Source organism: Sylvia atricapilla, chromosome Z (genome assembly GCF_009819655.1).
Source record: "Sylvia atricapilla isolate bSylAtr1 chromosome Z, bSylAtr1.pri, whole genome shotgun sequence".
Taxonomy (NCBI): Eukaryota; Metazoa; Chordata; class Aves; order Passeriformes; family Sylviidae; genus Sylvia; species Sylvia atricapilla.
The window spans coordinates 45,297,903-45,320,464 of NC_089174.1; the positions used below are offsets into that span (position 1 = coordinate 45,297,903).

Consider the following 22,562-nt stretch of genomic DNA (forward strand, 5'->3'; position numbering starts at 1 on the left):
AAGCCTGAAGCAGAGCAGAAAGATGAGTTTGATGATATTGTCATAGTCTTAATAAGAGTAAGCTTTGCCTTCAAAGTTGGTTTGAAGTGCATGTTCAGTTTTACGAAGTTAAATGAAAACATTGAAGTTGCATTGCCCGAAGCTGAGACAATATATTAAATGCGAAAAAAAAAAAAAAAAAAACAAACCCATGCCCTGGTAAGCTGAGGAACTGTAGGTATGAAATCACTGAGGTCTACAACTTGAAGTATTAATTATTTTTTTTTACAGAGGATCTGCTTTTGATTAGATTGCATGATAGGAAAAAGATATGCACATTTATACAAACTCTAGAATAAAAATGCATAAAAATTAGCTTTTTTCTCATTTCATCTTTCTTGTTTGGATGAATCAAGAGTTGAGCAATCTAGTATAATGTCTCAAGGCAGAGGACAGCTAGTTTTATGAAAAAAAGGGGTTTTAAAATTTGATAAGCTCTAACTGTGGTCATCACTACAGTACATGATGCTGTTCTATTTCATATAAGTAACTGACACTGTGTATTCCCTCAGACACTTCACTAGGGATTGTCAAAGGTGTGGAAATCCTTGAAAGCTATTTACAGTATGATGTGTTCTCTATAACCATTTTGTGGGTTGCACATGAATCATGGAATGGAAGTAGGGATATCTGTGTAGACTTGCCTTAGGTTTGGAATACAGCTAAACTTCGCAAGAGTGACTGATTGGAGTGGTTATAGCTGGTTTTGTTCTTGAGCCTAAGAAAAGTACTTGTGTCCTGCATTCATCTCTCATCTCCCTGCAGTGCTTCCCTTCAGGGCTCACCCCTAGCTGAGATAGTTCTTTGTGGTTCAGCTTTGGCTGCTCTAGACCTGTGGCTTGTGAACCATGCATGTGCATCTGTTCGGTACTGGGCAAATCTGTAGAACCAGAGCAGGTGTGATGCTCCTCTTTACTAATCAAGCTGTCACAGGCCTGAAGTGGTAAAGGATAGTGGAACCATTGTGGCAAATACAGACATAGAGCTTATAACACCTCACGGATCTTGAGGCGATGTTATTATGGCTTGAGTGTGTCTGTGCTACCCTCTACAGTGTCCAGTTTTCACAGGTTTTCCATTTGTTGAACTACCTTGTTTCCACAGTGCTTCATGTATTAGGGAATTGACTGAATACTAAATAGATGAGCGTTTCCCAGAATGCTTGGGTGCACATAGTATTTAAGAGCTTAACACTAGGTATCCCAGGATAAAAGAAGACTTCTGTTCCTTTTTGCATATAAATTGAATGATGATAAGATGATTCTTTCCTTTATTCCATTGGGAAAATAGCATAATTTCTATTTTTGTATATAAAATTTATGTTTGTTTTAGAACCTTACATACTTCTATTTTTCTTTATTCTTTATTGTAAATTAAAGGGTGAAAATGAAGCTGTATTGTGTCAAGATGTATTGAGCAAAGAAGAACAGGAACAGCAAGAGGTGCCTCAGGTGCTCTCTATCTGTGAAACCTTATTGTCTGAACAAAGCAGGTGAGATTTGAGTTTAGCAAAATTGGATTTGAAAAGCTTTTCCCTGGGCATAATGAGATGCCTTTGCAAATGGCAATTCTTCTCTTCCTTGTCTTTTGTCTTCCTACAGTATTAATTTTCAGTGCCTACAAACAGCTTCTTCCAGTGTTTTCAGAGCACATCTTTTAAGCTGCACTCCTTGTCTGTATGGTACTTACTTGATCTGTATGAGCTCATTGCTCTTCTTGACCAAGGATTTTTATTACTGGGTCTGTATTTGCTTAAGTAACAATCACACACGTAAGATATGTAACATACAAATTTTGCAAAATGTCAGAGACTTGACTTTCATTGATCCATCCATGTGCTCTTCTATTTTACTGCCACTGTTGTTAAAATAAGATCTTAAGTGTGTGTTAGACTGCCAGTACTTTGATGTTGGTATGGTTAGTAACGTGACTTGTTTTTCATGTTAAAAATGCCTTGATAAAGACATTTTGTTATTTCTGCTCCAGAGTTAACCATAAATGAGAAATATATTTGAAAACGTAATTTTATTGATCTTAAACAAAGCAGTCTGTTACTCTCTTGTGTAAGTGTTGATTTAAAACTTAAGCACAGAAGTGCTTTTTTCTCTCCCAGCCAAAGTCAAGTGTGTTTTTTCTGTTTCTGTTTGTTTTCCTTAAATTCAGCAGTACCGAAAAAATTACCTCCCAAGAAGGCAAACTGAGTGCTCTGAAGCCAGGACAATTCATAAGGATTGAATCTCCAAGAACTAGACCAAACATAAGAAGAACATACAGTGAAAAAGGATTGCCAGTAGTACAAAAACTTGCTACCCCAGATGAAGAAGAAATGAATCAAGGAGAGAATCTGCCTGTGGCAGAAGAATCTGAAAACCCTCTCTTCTCAAAAGTGAGATTTTCTTCATTTATTTCATACTTTCTGATGCTTGATTCCTCACTAGCTGTTTTTAAGACATCTAAATAAGCTGTAGTAAATGCATTAATTAATTTCAGCCTAGTAAGAATTCTTGTTCAGTATTTGCATGCTATTACAGGGTTTTCCAAAATCCTGTTAGTGACACGTTGATAAGACATATAAAGACTTCACTTGAACTTTGAAGTTTCAGTCATATTAATCATACATTATTAGTTACTTGCATGCTGCATTTCTGATGCTAGGCTTCTTTTGAGCTCCTTGGTGGCTTCTCAGTAAGGACTGTACTGGTTGCAGTATCTGTTTTTATTAGCTAAATGCATTTGTAGAGGAACAAGGAACAGTGATGGTGCCATAAACTACTTGGAGGTTTTTAAATGAAGTTTCATCTCAGATTAACAACTTGATCATAATTTGCAATACTTTTTGTTACAAGTGATATATTTTCTGCTAATATTGTTCTTTTTCTCTCAAATCAAAGGATGACATGAAGGTGTTGCTTGTGGGAAATCTGGCCAAGAATGACAATATAGACATAAATTCAACAAGCATGACATCAGGAACACTTTGTTCTTCTAAAAAATCACCAAATCGCAACAGCAGAAGAGAGCTGGAGGAGTGTCTATCTACAGATGCTCTAGGAAGCATTCAGGATACCACAGAAAGGTAAAGTTACCTGTTGGCAAAGTAAAAAAATCTGTCATTTTGGTTTCAGCTCGGGTAGAGTTTATCTTCTTAGTAGCTGGTATATTGCTGCATTTTGGATTCAATATGAGAATAGCATTGATAACACAGTGGCATTTTAGCTGTCATTGAGCAGTGCTTATCTTGAGTTCAGGACTTTTCAGCATCTCAGGGTCTGCCAGTAAGCAGGTGCACAAGCAGCTGAAAGGGAGCACAGCCAGGACAGCTGATCTGAACTGGCCAAAAGCATGTTCCATACCATGGAACCTCATGCTCAGTCTATAAACTGGAGGGTCCTGGCCAGGAGTTGCTGGACACTGCTTGGGGACAAACCTGGCATCAGTCAGCAAGCAGTGAGCAGTTGTATATCACTTGTTTCCCTTGTATTTTTATTCTCCTCCGTCTGTGTGTGTCTGCCTCTTTTTTCATTATTTTATATTTTTTCCTTTTCATTATTTTATATTTTACTTTGTTTTGCTTATTATACTGTTCTTATCTAAACCCACAAAGTTTACCTTTTCGTCCTAGTTGTCCTCCTGCCTGGGGTTTGAGGGCTGACTGGCTGACTGCTTAGCAATTATCAGTTGGGGTTAAGCCGCAACAGTACTTTAAAAATTCTGGGCATTTGTCCAGTTGTTTTCATACAGCACCTGCTTTTGGAAGCACAGGCTCTGAACTGTACTAGTTGTTATCTACTATGTGCTGTGAAAGTCACTAGGTGGCATTCTTAAGTAATTTAAGAGTTTTTAAAAGAATTAGGTGGGTTTTCCCAAGGCTGTTTTCCTTTTTAGAAGGTACTTCATGGGTGAGAGTAGAAACAAGTAATCAGGGTTTAGCTGTCTGAATTTCTTACTAATAAATTCCTGGGGTGCAATGAACCATGAAGGTAGACCAGGGACTAAGCAGTGCCATTTGCACTCTCTTGTAATGGAGAAACATCAAGAAGACAGCAAGCTAATTTTATGTTTCTGTAGGATATATTCTGAGTCTCTCTTCTTTCCAGTAGGAGAACTCCCTGTAATTATGCTTCTAATGTACATGCAGAATGAGGTAGATGGTGCTACTTATATGGGACAGCTGTGCATTATGTTATAATTGCCTTTGCTCAGTCTTAGCTTACACAGAGCAGCCGCAAATCAATGTATTTTACAGTTCTGCTGTTTTCTGAAATTAACTTTCGTTTGCATCTGTCTCTGAAACTCTAAAACTGTTTAAAATCTCTTCCATGAATTATGCTGAAATTGTGTCCCAAAGTCTTTGTGTTAACAAAACAAGGGTCATACTTGACAGTCTTCTTGTCTTCTATGATGGTGGACTTTCACAGACTCACAGAATAACTGAGGGTGGAAGGGCCTGCTAAAAGTCTTCTGGTCTGACTCCCTAGTCAAGGCACCTGGAGCTGGTTGTCCAATACTGTGTCCAGACAGCTTCTGAATCTTGCCAAGGATGGAGACTCCACAGCCTCTCTGGGCAGCCTGTGGCAGTGCCTGGTAACCGTCACAGTGAAACAGGATTTCCTGGTGCTCAGAAGGAACCTCCTGTCTTGCATTGTTTGGCCATTGTCTCTTGTCCTGTCACTGGGCATCCCTGGAAAGGGCCTGGCCCTGTCCTGTTTGCACCCTTCCCTTGGGTTTTTGTGGAACTGTTGAAGAGATCCCCCTGAGCTTTCTCTCCAGGTTGAACAGTTCCTGCTCCTTCAGCTTTTTGTCATAGGAGAGATGCTTCAACCCCTTTACCATCTGTGTGACCCTTTGAGGGGCTGTTCCAGTGTGTCCACGTCTCTCCTAGCAGAGAGCCCAGAACTGGTCAGTCCTGCAGGTGTGGCTTCTTCAGTGAAGCTGAACGAGGGGCAAGGATCACCTCCTTCAGCCTGCTGGGAACACTTCTCCTGCTGCAGCCCAGGTCACCGTGAGCTGCTTGTGCAGCCACAGCACCTTCCTGGTTCATGTTCAACATGGAGACTGCCAGGACAGCCAGGGTCTTTTCTGCAAAGCTGCTTTCCATCTGGGTGGCTTGCAGCACACGCTTGGGTGCCTTGGGTTGTTCCTCCCCTGCTGCAGGACTTTGCATCTCCCCTTGCTGAACTTTCTGAGGTTCCTGTCAGCCGACTTCTCCAGCTTCTCCAGGTTCTTTTGGAGCCCAGTACAACCTTTGGGTGTCTTTGTCTTTGGGAAGCAATTCCTTCTAGATCTGCCTAATGTGTAAACTTGCTGAGATGACACCCTGCTCCATCATTCAGATCATTTGGGGAAGTACTGGACAGGAGTCGATACAGTATTGACCCACTGGGCACACTGTTGGTTGTTGGTCTCTAACTGGTAACTGATTACAAACCTCAGAACCTGACAACTCAGTTTTTGGTGTACTTCCAGTCCATACTTCATCAGCTCCCTTATCAGCATGTTAGAAGAGACAATGTTCAACAGTGTTACAAGACTTATTGGAGTCCAGGCAGACACTATTTACTGCTCTCCCTTCATTTATCAAGGCAGTCATTTCATTGGAAGATATTACCTAGTTGATTAAACATAACTTCTCCATTACAAACCCATGCTGACTATTCCAAGTTAGATTGTTTTTTATATGTCTGGAAGAAGTTTCCATCTTCAGTTTGCTCCATCCGTTTCCCAGGGACTGAGATGAGGCTGACTAAACTGCATTTTTCTGTATTACTGTTACTCCCTTTTTCTCAAGTCTTGAGTTTGGAGGGCCAGGATTTCTGTCTTACTATCTGAATGTGTTTAAACAGATGTAAGATTATATCCTTTTGGAAAGCAGTAGAACCTTGAGCACTGTGATTTGTGAATATAATGTTCCTGTGGCTGTTTTTTGGAGACCTGTGTTGGTATAGCTGACACTGTCCAATAACTCTGACTTCATGTTGTTTTCCTTCCAAAAATCTTTCCCAAAAGTAATCAGGAATGTCCACTGCTGCAGACAAATTATCTCCTTTATGCAGTGTTTTTTTTTCTTTATGTTTTTATGTGTAGCCAACAAAGCAAATAAAAATTCAAAACACAAATTCATTTCTAGTTAGAAGTACTAAATATCTGATAGTAAACCAGGCTTATAGAGTGTGCTCTGTAGTTCTTCAGAAGTGAAAGTTGAACCATATTTTTGTAGGTCCAATAATAAATTAAATTCTGGAGAAGAAAGTGAACAGCAAGCAAGGGAACCCCATTGGAACCCAAGGCCAGACCTAATGAGACTTACTAGGAAAAGAGATTATCCTGAAGAGTGTGAAAACAAAGAAGAGGACAACACTGAGAGAAATGAAAAAGAGTTTTTGGTGTTATTTAAAACAGATGTATCAGGGGTAAGTGCTGATCATGTATTTTGAGCCAGTTATACCTCAGTCCTGTTGCCCAGTTTCTTAGAAACTGGCACAGAAATCCAGTATATGACTGGAAAGGTTAATGTGATTATTTGATTTTTTTAAAAATTTGCCATTGGAAACTATGCTGAATAAATGGACTTAGAATTCAAAAACTGTGGAAATACTTAATATACACTGTTATCTTAAGTTCTGTGGTTTCTATGATCAGAAATTTGAATTACAATAAATACATGCTAACATAGTTAAAAATAATTTACTGTTTGTTATTCATTGAACAACAGAAAATAAGGCAGTTAGTTAACTTCAAATACTACTTAAAATCCATGTTAATATACTTAGAAATTAAAATGCTAATGAACAAAATTCAGACCTTAAATTTGCTCAGCAGGCCTAACTTAGTCCAGACTATTTTCATCTGTGTCTGATGCTGTGATAACTGAGTCAAATTTATCTAGTGTTCACTATTTTCTATAGCGATGTCTAAAACCTTCTAGTTAAAATATTATTTTAGCAAAGTATTTATAGTTGACAGAACTGTGGTTGCTGATGTTTGTCTGTATATATGTTTAATAATATTTAAATGCTTTTATATAAAAAGATCACTTTTTCTTGTTCCCAAGGCAGAAAAAAAAATCCATTCCTGCAAAGTGTTCTTTAAATCAATAGGTAATTTTAGAAAATGATTCATCTTTCCAGCTTCTAAAGAGTTGTTGCTCTTGATAAATTGACCATGGTCTTGCTCTGTTAACTACCAGCAGCACTGGGAATTCAACATCATGGATAATACCAGTTAATGATACCTCTGCTATAGAGCCCAAAATTAAAGACAATGAGGAAGAATATGCTCAGTTATCAGAGATGACAGCTGAGCATGTTCTCAAGCTCCTCAAATAAAGTTCTTAAAGTCACCAAAGCCAGTTACAAATGTTTGACACTCAGTATTGTAGTAATTATCTCCTCTGTTTAGCAAAACTCCAGTAATACAGTGGAAGCTAGATCCTTCTCAGGAGCTGCAAGGAAATACAATTTTGCAGAGAATGCTGAAGAAACACCTTGTAAGAAGATCAGACAGGACATTACACTCCAGTCTCCAGGGATATCGTCAGAGAGTCAATTAGAACAAGATAATGATTCTCAGCTTTCTACCTCACAAGAAAAGCATTCAGGCAATCTCATAAGGTAAAACAACTGTTTTGCTTTGTAAACTAAACTCAGCTGATTGATAATTATTTACCATAATTCTGCCATATTATGTGAGTGCATGCAGCATGTCAGTTTTTGTGTCTTAAAACACAGCAGATGTGTGCAGACACTCCTTTGTCTCTTACGCTGCCTGTATTCTCATAAAATGAACACAGCTATCATTCTCACCAATCCATCCCATGGTTTCAACAGAAATTCCTGATTTTATAGAGGAGGACTTGAGAGTACCCATATTTGGGGGCACAGGGAAGAGGTAACCTAAAGAGAAGCTTTGTGCTAGAAGTGCTCAATGTTGCCATTTGCTTCCACTTCCCGCCAGTTTAACAAGGAGGATGTTTTGGGAGGGAAGTTTGTCATTACTTGTGATAGTCGAAGTGGTTGTGCCCATGATTTTGAGGAAGGAAACTGTAGATAATTTATTATTGGAGAGAATGCTGTCTGAGAAACCAAAGCAGATAAGTAGTTGTCATCCAACACCTTCAGTTTATAAACAGTATTCTGATTGATTAAGTATCATAGTTTGGGGCTTTTAGTGTAGCTTTAGCAAAATACAACTGAAGTGTTCCCATGGCTTACAAAGTATGTGACTTCCAGATCCCTCAAAATTAAAAGACTTCATACTTTTCTAATCAAATAATTGTGTATCTTGCAAGTTTAATTGTGAAGATTTCTAGCATTCTGAAACTGCTTAATACACATTTGTAGTCAATACCTTAATACACAGGAATAAATTAAATTTCTGATTAAATGCTTATTTGTCACAATTAAATAAATAGTTTGCATTGTTGGTCACAATGATAACTTTTTCTTTTAAATTGAGTTTATTTTGATTTGTAGTATCTCTCTCTTTGGAAAGTCTTGGATTTCATTGGTTTTGTTCTGTACTTTAGAAGGCAATTCAGGAGATCATCAAAGCAGACAGCACTGCCAGAACATGTGTTGGAGCCAAAACCTGCTACTTCTGCCTCTGAATGTGAGACTGATTGCAGTGAGAAGGGGAGTCAAAGGCAAGAAGCTAAACTCAGAGTTACCAGAGACAAAAGTTTGAAAACTATACAGAGAAGAAAATCTGGGAACGAGCCCAAAAGTTCAAAGATAACTTTTGTCACCCTAAGGGCTTCTCAAGAGGAGGAAGAGGAGGAGCCAGATGACTTTGAGCTTGATGATGAAGAAGAATGCTTTGCATCAGAAGAAGTAAACAAGGCTCCAGTGTTCGTTCCTATAGGTCTTCGATCTCCAAAACCAATTCCTGTGCAGATACAGGAAACCATGGAGGAGGTATTGTGTAGCTGGGTTCTGCATATGCAATTTTGTTCTGATTGTTTTAAAAATATTTTATTTTAATTGTATCTCTGAGTGTTTGGGTTTTATCTGAGTTCAAGTTAAGAATGGTATTCAAGTAGGAATGTTACTTGGCACATACACTTCGTTTTGAACTTAATACTGTGTCAGCCTAAGATCCAGTTATGTAATTATGTTTACAAACTCTATATAGGTCTGCAGCATATTCACCAGTTTGCTTATTGGGATTGAATATAGGCTCAGACTCGATGCACATCCATGTGTTTTGAGGCTTAAGATGGATCAAATGGAGCACTTCAGTTTCATATGTGAATGTTAGGAAATGAGGGTGTGAGGAAAACGTTTCTGTATTTCACATCCCCTTTGCCAAGAATCTTTTAACTCTCATGTAGGCTGATCTGAACAGCAGACAGACAGACACATGTGCTTGCTCACTCCCTTTTCCTTTGGGACAAGGAGAAATTAGAAAGAGGGCAAGAAGATTTGATTTCTCTATTAATATAAAGACAGTTACATACATTGAGGCAAATCTGTGTGTAAATGACAAGCAAAATAAGGAATTTGTTTTTTGCTTGCCATTGTCAGGTTACTTCCTGGAAATCAGGGTCTCAGTCTATGTAAGAGTAACTAAGAGGAAGAAAAATGCTCTAATCACAAATAGTCTTCTCTTCTCCCTCCTTTCCGTGAGCTTTTATTGCTGAACGTGTCATCATATGATACAGAATTTCCCTTTGATCAGTTTGGGTCAGCTGTCCTAGCTGTTTGCTCTCCTGATGTTTTGCTTACTCCAGTCCTCCTTGCTGGGCAAAAGAATAGAAAAAAGGCTTTGACATTGTGCAGGAATAGCAAAAACACTGGTGTGTTACCCACACTGTTCTAGTTATAAATCCAGGAGACAGCACTATGTAGGCTGGCATGAAGAAAATTAACTTCATCCCAGCCATGCCTAGTACAATCTTCACCCTTTGTTTCATACCATTTGTGTCAGGCCAAGGTTTTATACTATCCAGTACAAGACATTTTTCTGTTTTTTTCCCTGTCATCACTACTTTCCATTTACTTCAGTGCTTTTTGCTTTCTATTGCTTTTTTGCTTACTACTACTGCTAGTACTCTTCCTCTCTTTGCCCATTGAAATCCATTTTTTATTGTCTCCTGAATTAATCACACTGTTTCTTTCTCCAGGTGAAACAGGAGAAAAATTTAAAACTCAGTCAAAACAGAGGAGATCTCTAGAACAATAATGGGTGGCAAAGTTGCTGCATGGAAACTTTTGCTGAATCCCTGATTTCAATGATGTGGAATATATATTATGTGTAGGGATTACAATCAAGTTGCCTAGTTTAATACTTTGGAGAAATGAGTACTAGTGAGGGATGTGCTTAGATACCTGAGGACCCAGCTGTTGTAAAATTTAAATAGCTGAGTTGAAAGTCTGTAAAGTGCAAGCCTTTGAGAGCAGCCCAGATTGAGCAGTGTTTTCCGTGAGAACTTCCCTGGAAATACCATAAAATTTCTGTCAAATTTTAAGTCTTCATTTCTGAAAATGACAAATGTCTGAAGTTCTCAGTGAAAATACAGTACTGAAGAAGATAAAAAAATAGGTAGAATGGTGAGTGGGTGTGTTTCTACGTCCCCATGTCTATTCCCTATCATGCTTTGGAAATAAGTCTGAACCGTTTTTCCATCCTGAAGACTTTGAAGTAAAAAGTCAATATATAAGATCTCAGCCGGATAACTTAGTTTGGTGGAGAAATGAATGACTAGAAACAAGGCGTTTGGTTGTCTCATGCTTTCACTTAGCTACAGGTCGCAGTGCCTGTGCTTCTGTCTGTTGATACCACTGCTTCTCAAATCAGAATGTAGGATTTTCATGAAGATCCCTCTACATTTTGAACATCTGTTAAATATATGAGGTTTATAAAAAATTGCACTTCACAGGTTTTCTTTTGTATCTGATGAACTAAAATACCTGTAAAATTACTTCTACAGCTTGAAATACCTGTGGATATCCCAGATGTGCAGGTGGCTGTTGATGCTGAAAGTCTTTCTTGTGCTTCTGTCCAACCAGTAGTACAGAGGGAAGAAAAAGTAAGCACTTCAGCAGCTGTAAGAATGTCTTTTGTTGGTCATATGAAGCTATTTCAGCTGTCTCTTGTTGCCATGTGTGACTGTAACTGTAGTTTATTAGACTGCTACCTGCTCCACACAGATGTGAGGTACACTATGTTAGTAAATATTGTTAGACTTAAAACTGGGGTAACTTGTGGGCACAGAATTTACGTGTAAGCATTAAATAAAAATTATGGAGTAATTTTATATAGAACTTTGATACTGTTTTTCTTTGTATTTAAGGAAGCAGCCATACATGAGAATCCAGATGTGGACAAAGGTAGATATGAAACCTGTATATTCTGCTACCGATATATACATTTCCCCATTTCTTAAAATATGCTTCCAAAGGTGATACCATATTGGCTGACAGGCTCAGCTATGTTGTGCTGGGTCACCTGGAGCTGGGTGTGTCCAGGGCAGGCCCCTGCTGCCAACACCTGCCACCTGTATGCAGGACACCATTAAAGACAGTCATGTTCCTGCTCAGTGTTTTAACAGTAGTTTGAACTTGGTAGATGAGAATGACTGCTTGTCTACAAGCATTTTGATCCATAAATAAGGTAAATTTAAAAAATACATACTTCACTGTATTGTTGGTAGTATCAAATACTTTTTGAATATGGGTAAGTGGATTTCTGGTTAATGTGCTTGTGACTTCTAATATGTGTAAACAACTTCACAGGAATTAACGATGGAAGCACTGAAGCTGCTATGACTTTACTTGCAATGGGTGATCCAAATTTTCAGTTAAAAACAAGCACTGAAGGTATGATCTGATTTAATGGGACAAAGCCTTGCTCTTGTGCTTTCTGGGTCCACCTAAGGAGGGATGGAGCAGTGGCTGCAAAGCTCTTCCACATGCTGCTGCATAGCAGGAAGTCAAGATTTATGGTTTTAGTTCTGTTGCATGGTAACACATAGTGAGTCCAAGCAATGCAGTTTGGCTGGAAAGAGGCAGTCACCCTAGTGAATGCTGTATCACTGCTAGAAAGTTGTTTCTGTGATCTCTTTTAGGAGGCGTCTGTTTGAATTGATCTGGACACATAAACTGGATGAAAGAAAGGGATCAAGCTTAAATGACTGTAGCTTTCAGTGATTTTTTTCAGGCCTTTAATGAGAAGCATAGCCCTCTCATCCTAATTAGCGACAACCTGAAATTATCTGGGTTTTTTATAGATTTTGTGTAGCATTTATTATCTGCTTTCATTAGCTGAATGCTAGTTTTCGTGTTCTTCCTACAAAAAGTGTTCTCTTAGGATTGTATTTATCTGGGATTTGAAGTGGTACAGCTCTATATACATGCTAAACCTGAGTGTTTGAAATGAAGTTTTCCCATTCTGTTTATTGCTATAACCAGAACAGACACATATGTCACCTGCTCAAGATGACTTGGACACAGCTGATAGCCATTCAATTCACACCTACTTCAAAGAATGTAGAACTTCTAGTCAGTATTTGCTTGCTTCACACGCTTCTATCAAGGAATTGCTGCCTTCTGAAAATGGAAGCAACATCAGTGTAGAGCATCAAATCACTGGCACAAGAACAGATGTAGGAGAATATTCAGAGATGGATGCTCCTGACACCAGGTGAAATTTCTACTTCATTTTCATTAGTGAGAGAGACCCTCTGGCACTGCTTACATTTGCTAGATTTTTTTTCTGGCATTTTTATTGATTTGCAAGCAGTCTTGTTTTTGTTAAGGTTTCTCAGTTTACCTCATTTAGTAGGTAATCTGCAAAAACTCCTCTCATCTCTTTCGTATTACTTTCATTAAGTGTTTGTATGTAATTTTGGGTATCTACAACTCATTTTTCTCTCAAGAAATAAGGTTTACCTGGAGAAGGGAGAAGAAAGAAAAAAAAAGCTAACTAATGATATACTGGATCACTGTTAATTATCAAGCTCTTTTTTGTAAAGTTCTCTACAGTTAATCAGACCAAGGCAAATTGCTTACGTGTCACTGCTGCTGTGCAGTGTAGATCAAAGATTTAGAGCAAAGGCATGGCAAGAAACAGTTGATCTTCCATCATTATGGTGTTTAGTGATCGATTATTTGCATTTGTGAATTACAGCTTAATTGTGAAAGACAGCTTAATGGGACACTTTTCCAGAGAAACATCTGCTGGTGGTCATGTATTACTTGAAAGACTTTTTAACTTGTTGATTGCTTGAACAAACAATGAGATTATACTCTCTGAAAAATCATAATCCAAGATAATTTATTTTGCATCCAGTTAAATTACATTATTAAACCAGGACTTACTACCATATCATGTGTATTAGATATTCTCTGTTATTTAAACATTTCAATTTTTTTTTAATTCCTTTACATTAGAAACACACCTAGGTTACAGTATACCTGTCTGATGATTTTTATGGTTTTTTATCCTCCCAGATAGTTTTTTGTCTTCTCTGCCAGTTGCAGCCTGCATTTCAGGTCTTCATTGTCTAATCTATCCTGTATCTGTCATATCTTTTCTTCACTAACTATCAAAAATCAAGGACTCTATTGAAGATATTTTTCCTTTTATTTGAAGTGGTAGCTCTCTGCCTGTGGTGAACAGTATGAGACTCACAGGAGGCAGACAACTGGAGCCTAAGCCAGCCTCTGGAGTATCAAGGTCCAATGAAAACTTAATGCAGGAGATACTTAAATCGAATTTTTTTGTGGAACAACGAGACCAAATTCAAACTGGTAAGCCTGTTTCTTATCCTACGGCTCTAAAATGGTTATTCAGTAGATTCATATCTATTACTGAAATCAAACAAAGCTGAAAGTCTTCACTTTCTGTTCATGTTCACAGATGATACATCACCATTGTAACATAGGGTACCCATTTGTGATATACTTTTATCATAAGTATTCATGTCAGTATAAAAATAAATGAAATTTGAATAGCAGTTTTCTTGTGCAAGTATTAAATTACCTGGAAAGCACTTAAATTACTGGACTGTCAAATACAGAAATACAGTCTAATACAAGGTGTTTTTTTCTAGTATTACTGTCTTTTCCTTCCATTAAAAATAGAAGAAGAGATAGAAAGAACTGGTTTTCTATTCTTAAAGCAGTGCAGAAAAGGTAGTCTTCAAACTCTTAATTGTCTTCATACCACTGGCAAAATAGGGAAGACAAGATGAGATAACGTGTATGTGCCTTATTTATATAAGACACAAGTATACGTGCACACATTCATGTCTATATAAACATATATGTGCGCACATATATATGTCTATATATTGTCTATATAAACATACTACAAAACTTTAATACGTACAAGATCATATGTAAAAGTAATACAAATATGTATATACACCCACAGACTGAAAAGACATTATTTTAATTTTTATTCTGATAAAACTAAGATCCTACAACTCTGAGTGATAATGCAGAAATGCAGAAGGTGGATCTGCAACCAGTCAGACCAGCTGCAGATGATTCTTCAGTTCTTCATGACTTTGCAACTGGAAGTATGGAACTTACCAACCAAGTAGAAAAAACGGAGAGGTAGGAAGACTCATCGTTTAATACTGACTTTATTCCTACTGTATCTTAAAATATGCAGCTGAAGTTCAGGTGTAGTATGCAACTGCAATAGAAACAGTGCGCTCACAGATACTGTGTATGTTTATACAGATAGTGTACAGTTTAGACTTGAGGTTTTCCTCCCTTGCATATCGTGCTACAGCCTTTGGAGATAGAACATTAACTTTTGTTTGCTATTTCATAACTCAGTAATTACTTTGCTGCTTAACTGTCTTTCATGACACTGCAAGGAAATGCTAAGGAGTTGATTCATTTAGAAATGTTAATGAGCTTATAAGGCTTCCTGTGTGGTTGTATTTTCAGTAGAAATGTCTCCATTAATAGAGTTACAGAGGCCTTTCCCTGAAATTCTTCATGTAGATTTGTTCAAAGATTATGCATACTTGTTTAGTACAACAATGTAGTTTTTTAAAGGTGTGCTTTTGTTTCCCTATAATTACATACTGTTTATATTGAATACATTGTAACATGGAATTTAGGGTTTGCACAGGACATCTTCATTTGGTTTCAAATTAACTAGATATATACCTTGCAGAACAGAAAAGCAGATCAGAGATGTTTGTGGAAATTCAGGAGATTTAAGACATCTAAGTGCATCACCAAACCCTGAAAAATCACACCTTGGACTAGAAGACTGCCCAAATCCAAGCTCTGTGGATGAACTGTCTGAGCAAAGTCCTTATCCTCTTGAGCGCCATATAGGTACAGTCAACTTTACTCAGGTAAAGAACAAGAACTTAATTACAGAGGTGCCCAGATTTTGAAATTCTGTAAAGAAAGAAGTTTTCAGTGCAAAAGTACCCACCAGTTCTAAAGACCTGGTACTTCAGCTGGTAAATGAAACTTGCTTTTTTGCAAGAACAAATCCAAACAATATTTCAGACAAACTTAATCTTTGCAAACCCTGTTTAGAACATTTAAGTAATAAGTGATACACATTAGCAAAATTGTGAGAAATATTTAAGAAGTCTTGATGGAAGAAGTTACTGAGAATTCGTGTATTCATTCAGTGTGACCTCTTAGTGTTTTGTTTGTTTATATTAAAATGAAGTTTAAATGTTACTGCTTGAATGGAGTAACTTTGTCATTGTCACTTCCATTTGTTTTGTTTAAAGCAAACTACATCCTTTGTTATGCTCTTTCTCATTTATTAAAAAAACAATTAAGAGCTTTGCATGCATATTATATGATATATATTTTGCATAAATTTACATATATCTATATAATTTATATTAGCATGTATGTTGTCACGGACAAACAAGATGTCTTTCGCATCCATTTCTTTGCAGTGGTTTGTGTGTCTGTGTTCTAGCATAAATGAGAGTTACCTTATTTCTTCATAAGAGAAAGGTTTATTTTCAGTTCCCTCAGGGGTTTTAGTGTGTTTTAAGTCAGTGAGCATGCTGTTACAGTGGAACAGCTGATGCATAGAAGCTTGTTTCCTGAGTGCAGCAGGTTGCTGTGTCAAGGCTGATTGCATATTAGGACTACATGCAAGAATGATGTTGCTCTTACAGGCCTGGCAGAGAGTATGAGAAAAGGCAGCTTGCAGTAGATTATTCCTGGTTTTAGCAAAGGGACAAGCTGTAGAAGGGAAGGGATAGATGAACTGTAGAGCTTGGTGTTTTTCTTTGGCACTCAGTGGTTTGTTAAGGGTTGTAGGTATTTGCTTTCTTAGTGCCACTGAACAATTTATTGTGTGAGTCATCTCTGACAGAGTTGTGCTGTAGGAAGTATAAATTTCTTTTGGTGAACCATCAATACAGACAACAAGCTGCATATAAATTTTATATTTCCCCAGTGTTTCTTGTCCTTGTTAGGCTAATACTTTTCAGCCTAGAATAGCTAGAAGTGAAAACTGACAAATGAAATAATGATGATGTGATTGGATTTTTTGGCTCTTCAGCATTTGACATGCTTTGTTTCTTCCTGTTTCCTAGAGTAATTTCCCAGATTTATTAAGTTGTTTTATTTCAACTGTGTTGTTTCTAGTATGAAGCTTGTAATCAGGATGCTCAACAAGATTGCATAAGCAGCACAGAAGAAACTTCAGGTATAATGTGCTAATATTCAAAGTTGGCAAAAGCCCACATTTGTGTATCTTGCAATTACTAAAAGCTGAATTGAAACCCTAAATTTTCGATTTAGAAGAAAACAAAATTTTCATTGACATGATTAATCAATCTATTCCACTAACACAAATGATGATCCATAGCATACTGACATTCCCCTCCCTAGCCTCTTTATTGTCTTCATTGCATTTCATTAACAGAAGTTAGACTTGGGAACTATTTGAATAGCCCTTCATTAAGTTTAAATATCAGTGGATAGGAAACTTGTTCTCTTTGCCCTGTTGTGAGCTCCTGCTGCTTACCTTGTGACAGGTATAGCAGTTTTTAGAGCCCTTTATGCACCTCTGACTCACCCATCAAAAACTGAATGCCACAGAGGGAGAGAAGCTGTGTAGTTTTTCACTGGTTTAGTGAGCTATAGTTGCTCATGATGTTACCAAGTGAATGCTGTTGTCAGAGTTGTGTGAGTAGGAGGGCTGTACTGTATGCAAGTGTGGAGCAGGAGGGGAAGAAGGAGAGAAGTCTAAGACAATCAATCTTCCTTCTTTAGCTGTACTGAGTCAAGAGATTAATGCCTATCTGATCAGGTGCGATGAAAGTTATGAAGGTGGTGTCTGCTCTTCCCTAGAAAAAATTGAAATGGTTGGTTTGGAACCACTGCTTGTCAAACATATGGGATAGTCACAGCAACGGAAGCCCAGAATACTTACTTTACATGGAAACTGCAGTCCAAACCTGTAACTCATGATCTTGTGCAAAAGATTAGGCTCATACTTCTTCTTAGACATCTGTTGCTATGCTCTATTATTGCAAGGTGAAGAATCCAGGCAAATTGAGGTTGGAATAAAAGCTTTACATCATTGACAGCTGTCTTAAATAATTCAGTACCATTGTTGTTTTCCATCTTTTGAAAACCTTACAAATGTTTGTTCCTTAAATTCTAACAGATGGCAACTGGCAGTTATCTATTAATGTCTGTTTGTTGATTAAATTATCTATATTTTTCGTCAATTAAATTCAGGACTATGCTTCCCAAATCCTAATTGGCAGTGAGGGGGAAAATCCTGTGCTTACCTTCAAAACAGCAGACATCTGCCATTTAAAGAAGTAACTCTTAATACATGAGAGTTGCAATTAAAGACAGAGGGCCATTTGACTACCATGACATAAGTTTAATTAAACTGAAAATTGCTCTTTAATGCTAGAACACCCATTTAAAATCATCATTACTAGGCATTTTTAATATTCCTCATTCTGAATGGTAATCAGTGAATAAGCGCCTAGGAGATGATGATGTGTATCTCATCTGAAAAGACAGGAAGTTTATTGTCTCAAGAATATGCCCAATGCCTTTTTCCATGGAGAAATGAGTGCCTAAAATTTCAGTACTCCAGGTAGGGAGGACATGAAGAGATCATCATAATTTCATATTTGATTAATAGTCTTTTGTTATTTATTTCCCTGAAAACAATGTAGTAGTGAATGATGATCATAGATGTCCAGAGGAAGAACAGACATTCATTTTAACATTGGTGGAAATCCCAGCTGACTCAAAAGCGTTTGATGCATCTGCTGTGGTGGAACAAACTTCAGAACCAGTACTACCAGCCCCAATACTTATCAGCTCAGTAAATGCAAGTGAAACAACTGTGACTGAAGTGGAGAGGTAAATGGCTTTATTTTTTATCGAAGTGGAACATTCTTTGTGTACCTGGATTGTTCTCTGAATGTGCAGTACAGATTAGAACTTCTTAAAAGAAGAAATGCAAGAAAAAGTAATTTTGACAAATTGGTTAGAGATTAGAAGGTAAAAAGGGCTCTAATCCAATTTGAGGAAGATTCTATAGGTGTTTCAAATTGAGTGTTTTAGTTACCTGGGGTTTCAATGTCACCTTAATTCTAATTTACCCTTTAGAGTAAGTCTTCCTTTTTAGCAGAAGTCATTTGTCTAGCTTGAGCCTTATTTTGCCTTATGGATACTTACTTCAAATGCAAAGCAATTGAAATGAAAAAAATCTAAGCACGTTTGCATTTTTACAGTACTTTAGCAGTTTTGTAGAATAGCTGTTTATTAATTGCTCTTCCAGATTTTTCATGTTGCAGGTATTCTTGGAAAACATGATAAACAGTAGGTGTAAATTCTTATATTATTCTCTTGAATTTGTTCTGCTCAAAAGGCAGACAAGATTAAAACAAAAGCTAATTAATTACTCCAAAGAACAATAGCTGGTTTGTCTACTGCAATCCAAAAGGGTTTGAATTTCTGTCACAAAGAGCACCTCTGAATGCAGTGTAACAAAATTTTTGTATCAGCATTACAGTTGAAATAAATCTGTTAGTCAGTTTGGGAGAAAAAAAATAACCAAAGGAAAAAGGCATGAAAAATGGAATTGTTGCAAAGTAGTAAAAAACCTGCAAATTCTAATATTACACTAATGTAAGTGATCAGACCATAAGTAGGGATGTGGTGCAATTCCACATAATTGTGGAGAATCTTGCCCTGCAATATCAGACGCTAATATAATTCTTTTATTAAAATGATAGATCTTTGAGTGAATGTTGGCTACACATTGTAAGAATTCTAATTTCTGTGGAACTACTGCTAATAAATAGAATTGCTGTCAGGCAGAGTTAGAGTACATGTTCTGTCTTGCTGTTCCTGTACTGCTTTATCATATTCTGTCTTGCTGTTCCTGTACTGCTTTACCATATTTTCCTAGTCTCTGCTGCTTCTCTGTATGTCTTATAAATGTCTGTATGAATTTGAGATCATACAGCGTGTGGGGGTTCAACTGTGCAGACAAATAATACTGTATTTTAGCGCTTTCTAGGCCAGTTAATAAGTTGCCATATTTTTGCATTGTATGAGAAGACTAAGTGGAGTTCAAATAGAACACCTAAACTAGATTCAATATGACTAGAAAAACTAACTCTAGCTAGCACAACAAATTGTTTCTTGGTAGTAAATGGTAGATTTGAAGTTAATATTGACATTAAGCAAGAAAGAGTATCTATTCATTACAATAGATTCATGTGTAAATGCCATACAGAAACGTTATACAAAGTAAATTTTGGCCTATTGCACTGTCACAATAATGACTTTGTGTATATATATATATATGAACAGTATTGGATCCCTGACAACTGCAGCTGGTGAAGTTGCTGCAGCCTTAAACAGGAGTATGGAAATGAAACAACTAGAGAGTGCAGTAGACTCTGTTCCAAAGTTTCAGACAGCTCAAAAACGGTTGGCTGCTGTGCTTGAAGAGAATGATTTTCCTCTTTCCAAGAAAACTCCTGTTGCAGTGGAAGATAACCTGAAAACCATTAACGAGGTGAGATCATAATTTGGTGAATTTTCATGCACGGCATACATGCATAACACGTAACAGTGCATTTTAATTATCTTTGTTTTTTAATGGTGTCACTTGCTTAATTATGTACTGCCTATACAACTTAAAAGGAAAACCAACACCTATGGATTTTTTAATTTTGAAATCTGCAACAGGTTTTGGGAATTAGTTTACTTATTATTGAGGTTTTTGAGAATGTGTAGGCTCTCAGGTTTTTTTAATTAGACTTCCTAGTAGACAGACTGGTAGTATGTCCTACTTGGTTCATTCTGCATTGCCTTTATGACAATGGCATTGCAGAAGAAAAAAGTCTGGAGGCATGCTAGATGACTGACAGGTTGTCTAGATTCACTGAATGATGTTTTGAATCTTCATTGTATCTGTTACATCAAGAAGCTGTTAGATAGATATGTTTTATTGATTCTTAGCAGAGCGGGTACTAGTTTAAAAGAGCAAGCTGCCAGTGAATATAAGCCACCATCTTTTCAGCTTCCTCTGTGCTTTTCTGCAATATGACCAAGCAACTACCATTGATCTTTGAAAGTGGGCTAAGATTGTATAGTGTATCTTGGTGTAGGAATGGGTGGTAATTCCCCGCACGATTCAGAGTTTCTCTAGGAAGGGATGGATAACAATCTTTTTCCTTCTTTGATCTCTTATCTCAATAAACTGTTCTTGAGTAATTTGTCGTAAGAACACCTTGAAAAGCCTGCTCAGGAAATTAGTTAAGTTATGAATGATTCTGAACTGTCTTCTGTATCAGTCCTGCTCTTAGAACTGTGCATGTGTGATAGGAGTTTATCAACTTCATTGTCTCTTCTTTATTGAGAGCAATGAAAAAACTTATTTTTTTCTTTTTTAAATACAGGGTTATTCAATTAAATCCACAGATGTCCCAGTGGTAACTTCTGGTATGTATACTTAATCTTGTAAACCAAAGTAGTACAATGAATGTAAACACATCACAACTTAATACTGGTTGTCATGCTAAATAGTTTGGTCTGAGGCCATCTAATACAAAAGCAGAAACAAATTTTCCTGGTAATACAGTAATAACACCATTCCATGATTTCTGCTATAAACTAGGTATGCCTAGTTTAAATTACATAAATGTTGTTAATTTAATAATGGTTCTAAAAGCATTGCTGTAACTAGTTTATTGGTGAAATTTGAGAGAGTTTTTTGACTAAACATGTTATCTTCTCTTAAGCAAATACTTCTATCTGTCAAAGAGCACAATAACCAAAAGTATTAACTGGCATTTTAACCACACTATCCCAAAATAGTTTGGTTTTATTTTGTTTTGTTATTTTTACTAAAAAAGTATGTAATTATTTAGAAGCTTAATCTGCCTCTGAAGAAACAGAAAAAGCAAAACTGCTAACAATGCCATCTGCATTAATCTGAGCCTGTGAAGGGCTTGGTGAACTATAATTTTTGCCCCAAAAAATACTTCTAAGGGAAGTTGTAGAAGCTTAAACAGCTAGGTAACTAGACTGAGTTCTGTGGTGTGCTGTAAAGGATGAGAGGAGGAAAAGTGTGCTGTAAAATTTAAAACCACACTTCTGCCAGCTTTTCCCCATGACATCTGTATATCTTACAAGTTTTAAAAGTAGACCGACCATGAACTTTTCATTCATAGCAGTGGTGAATTATGAAAATGAATGGACAAATGAAACTAAACAAAAATTCAGCCATTCTGTTGTAATGGTGGAAGCCGTTTTAATGTCATGCATTTTTTGCTCTTGTGTTATCACTGACGTCTTTGACTCTCAACTCCTTTTACTGGGAATCCTTTTCAAAAAACAGAGTCTTCAGCAAAGGAGGTACTTACTTCTGTATTGGTGTCTGAGTCTGTCTCACAATTGGCTGAGAGAAGCCAGCTTGAGACTTTGGAGAACTTAGAGAAACCACCACATGAGAATCCAGCATCCGAAAAGGAAGAGGAGGTTATGTCTAGATTAACCTCTAACAGAAAAGCAGAAATAAGTGGACAAGAAAAGCAGGAGAATGTGTATGAATCTGCACAGTTGGAACATACTGGAAACCCAGAATCATCTTCAAAAACTCCATTACTCAGGTGTGCAATAATTGCAATAACATTCTGTCAGCTTGTTCTGTAAAAAAAGATCGTGTTTCTATGTTGACATCTTTTCAGTACCCTTGTTCATGACCTGCATGGTTAAGAGTTACAGTGTCTATATTCTCCTGCAAATCAGAAAGGATCAAACTCTCTGCTTCGAAATTTACATTATTTTACTCATTAAATGATTAGATCAACTGGAGGGCATTATTGATGAATTCATGTGTCTGTTTAGATGTGATAGATGCCTCTTGCCAGGCAGACATCCATTTGCTGTGATAGGAACTTAGGATAATTTTTTGTTTTCCATAGGTAAGTCTCATGTTATGAGATATATACTCATCCATTTATTTTGGTGTTTGTCCTCCCAGTAAGATCTGTTATGGGTACAGTACTGAGCACACTAAATTTTTAGGAC

At 37.1% G+C, this 22,562-nt stretch overlaps 1 protein-coding gene across 1 annotated transcript in view; it reads left to right on the top strand.

The window, feature by feature from the left end:
* The window catches only part of BDP1 (B double prime 1, subunit of RNA polymerase III transcription initiation factor IIIB), a 57,612-nt gene that overhangs the window by 31,170 nt on the left and 3,880 nt on the right, over window positions 1-22,562 (top strand). Inside the window, exons 23-41 of the mRNA XM_066339731.1 lie at window positions 1,419-1,531; window positions 2,203-2,425; window positions 2,931-3,115; window positions 6,257-6,449; window positions 7,438-7,649; window positions 8,564-8,680; window positions 8,789-8,951; window positions 10,967-11,083; window positions 11,330-11,366; window positions 11,772-11,855; window positions 12,447-12,678; window positions 13,630-13,787; window positions 14,456-14,597; window positions 15,172-15,358; window positions 16,629-16,689; window positions 18,185-18,374; window positions 19,836-20,043; window positions 20,930-20,972; window positions 21,871-22,141. Coding sequence (XP_066195828.1) covers window positions 1,419-1,531; window positions 2,203-2,425; window positions 2,931-3,115; window positions 6,257-6,449; window positions 7,438-7,649; window positions 8,564-8,680; window positions 8,789-8,951; window positions 10,967-11,083; window positions 11,330-11,366; window positions 11,772-11,855; window positions 12,447-12,678; window positions 13,630-13,787; window positions 14,456-14,597; window positions 15,172-15,358; window positions 16,629-16,689; window positions 18,185-18,374; window positions 19,836-20,043; window positions 20,930-20,972; window positions 21,871-22,141 — 2,936 coding nt within the window. The remainder of the gene's footprint in view (window positions 1-1,418; window positions 1,532-2,202; window positions 2,426-2,930; window positions 3,116-6,256; window positions 6,450-7,437; window positions 7,650-8,563; window positions 8,681-8,788; window positions 8,952-10,966; window positions 11,084-11,329; window positions 11,367-11,771; window positions 11,856-12,446; window positions 12,679-13,629; window positions 13,788-14,455; window positions 14,598-15,171; window positions 15,359-16,628; window positions 16,690-18,184; window positions 18,375-19,835; window positions 20,044-20,929; window positions 20,973-21,870; window positions 22,142-22,562) is intronic.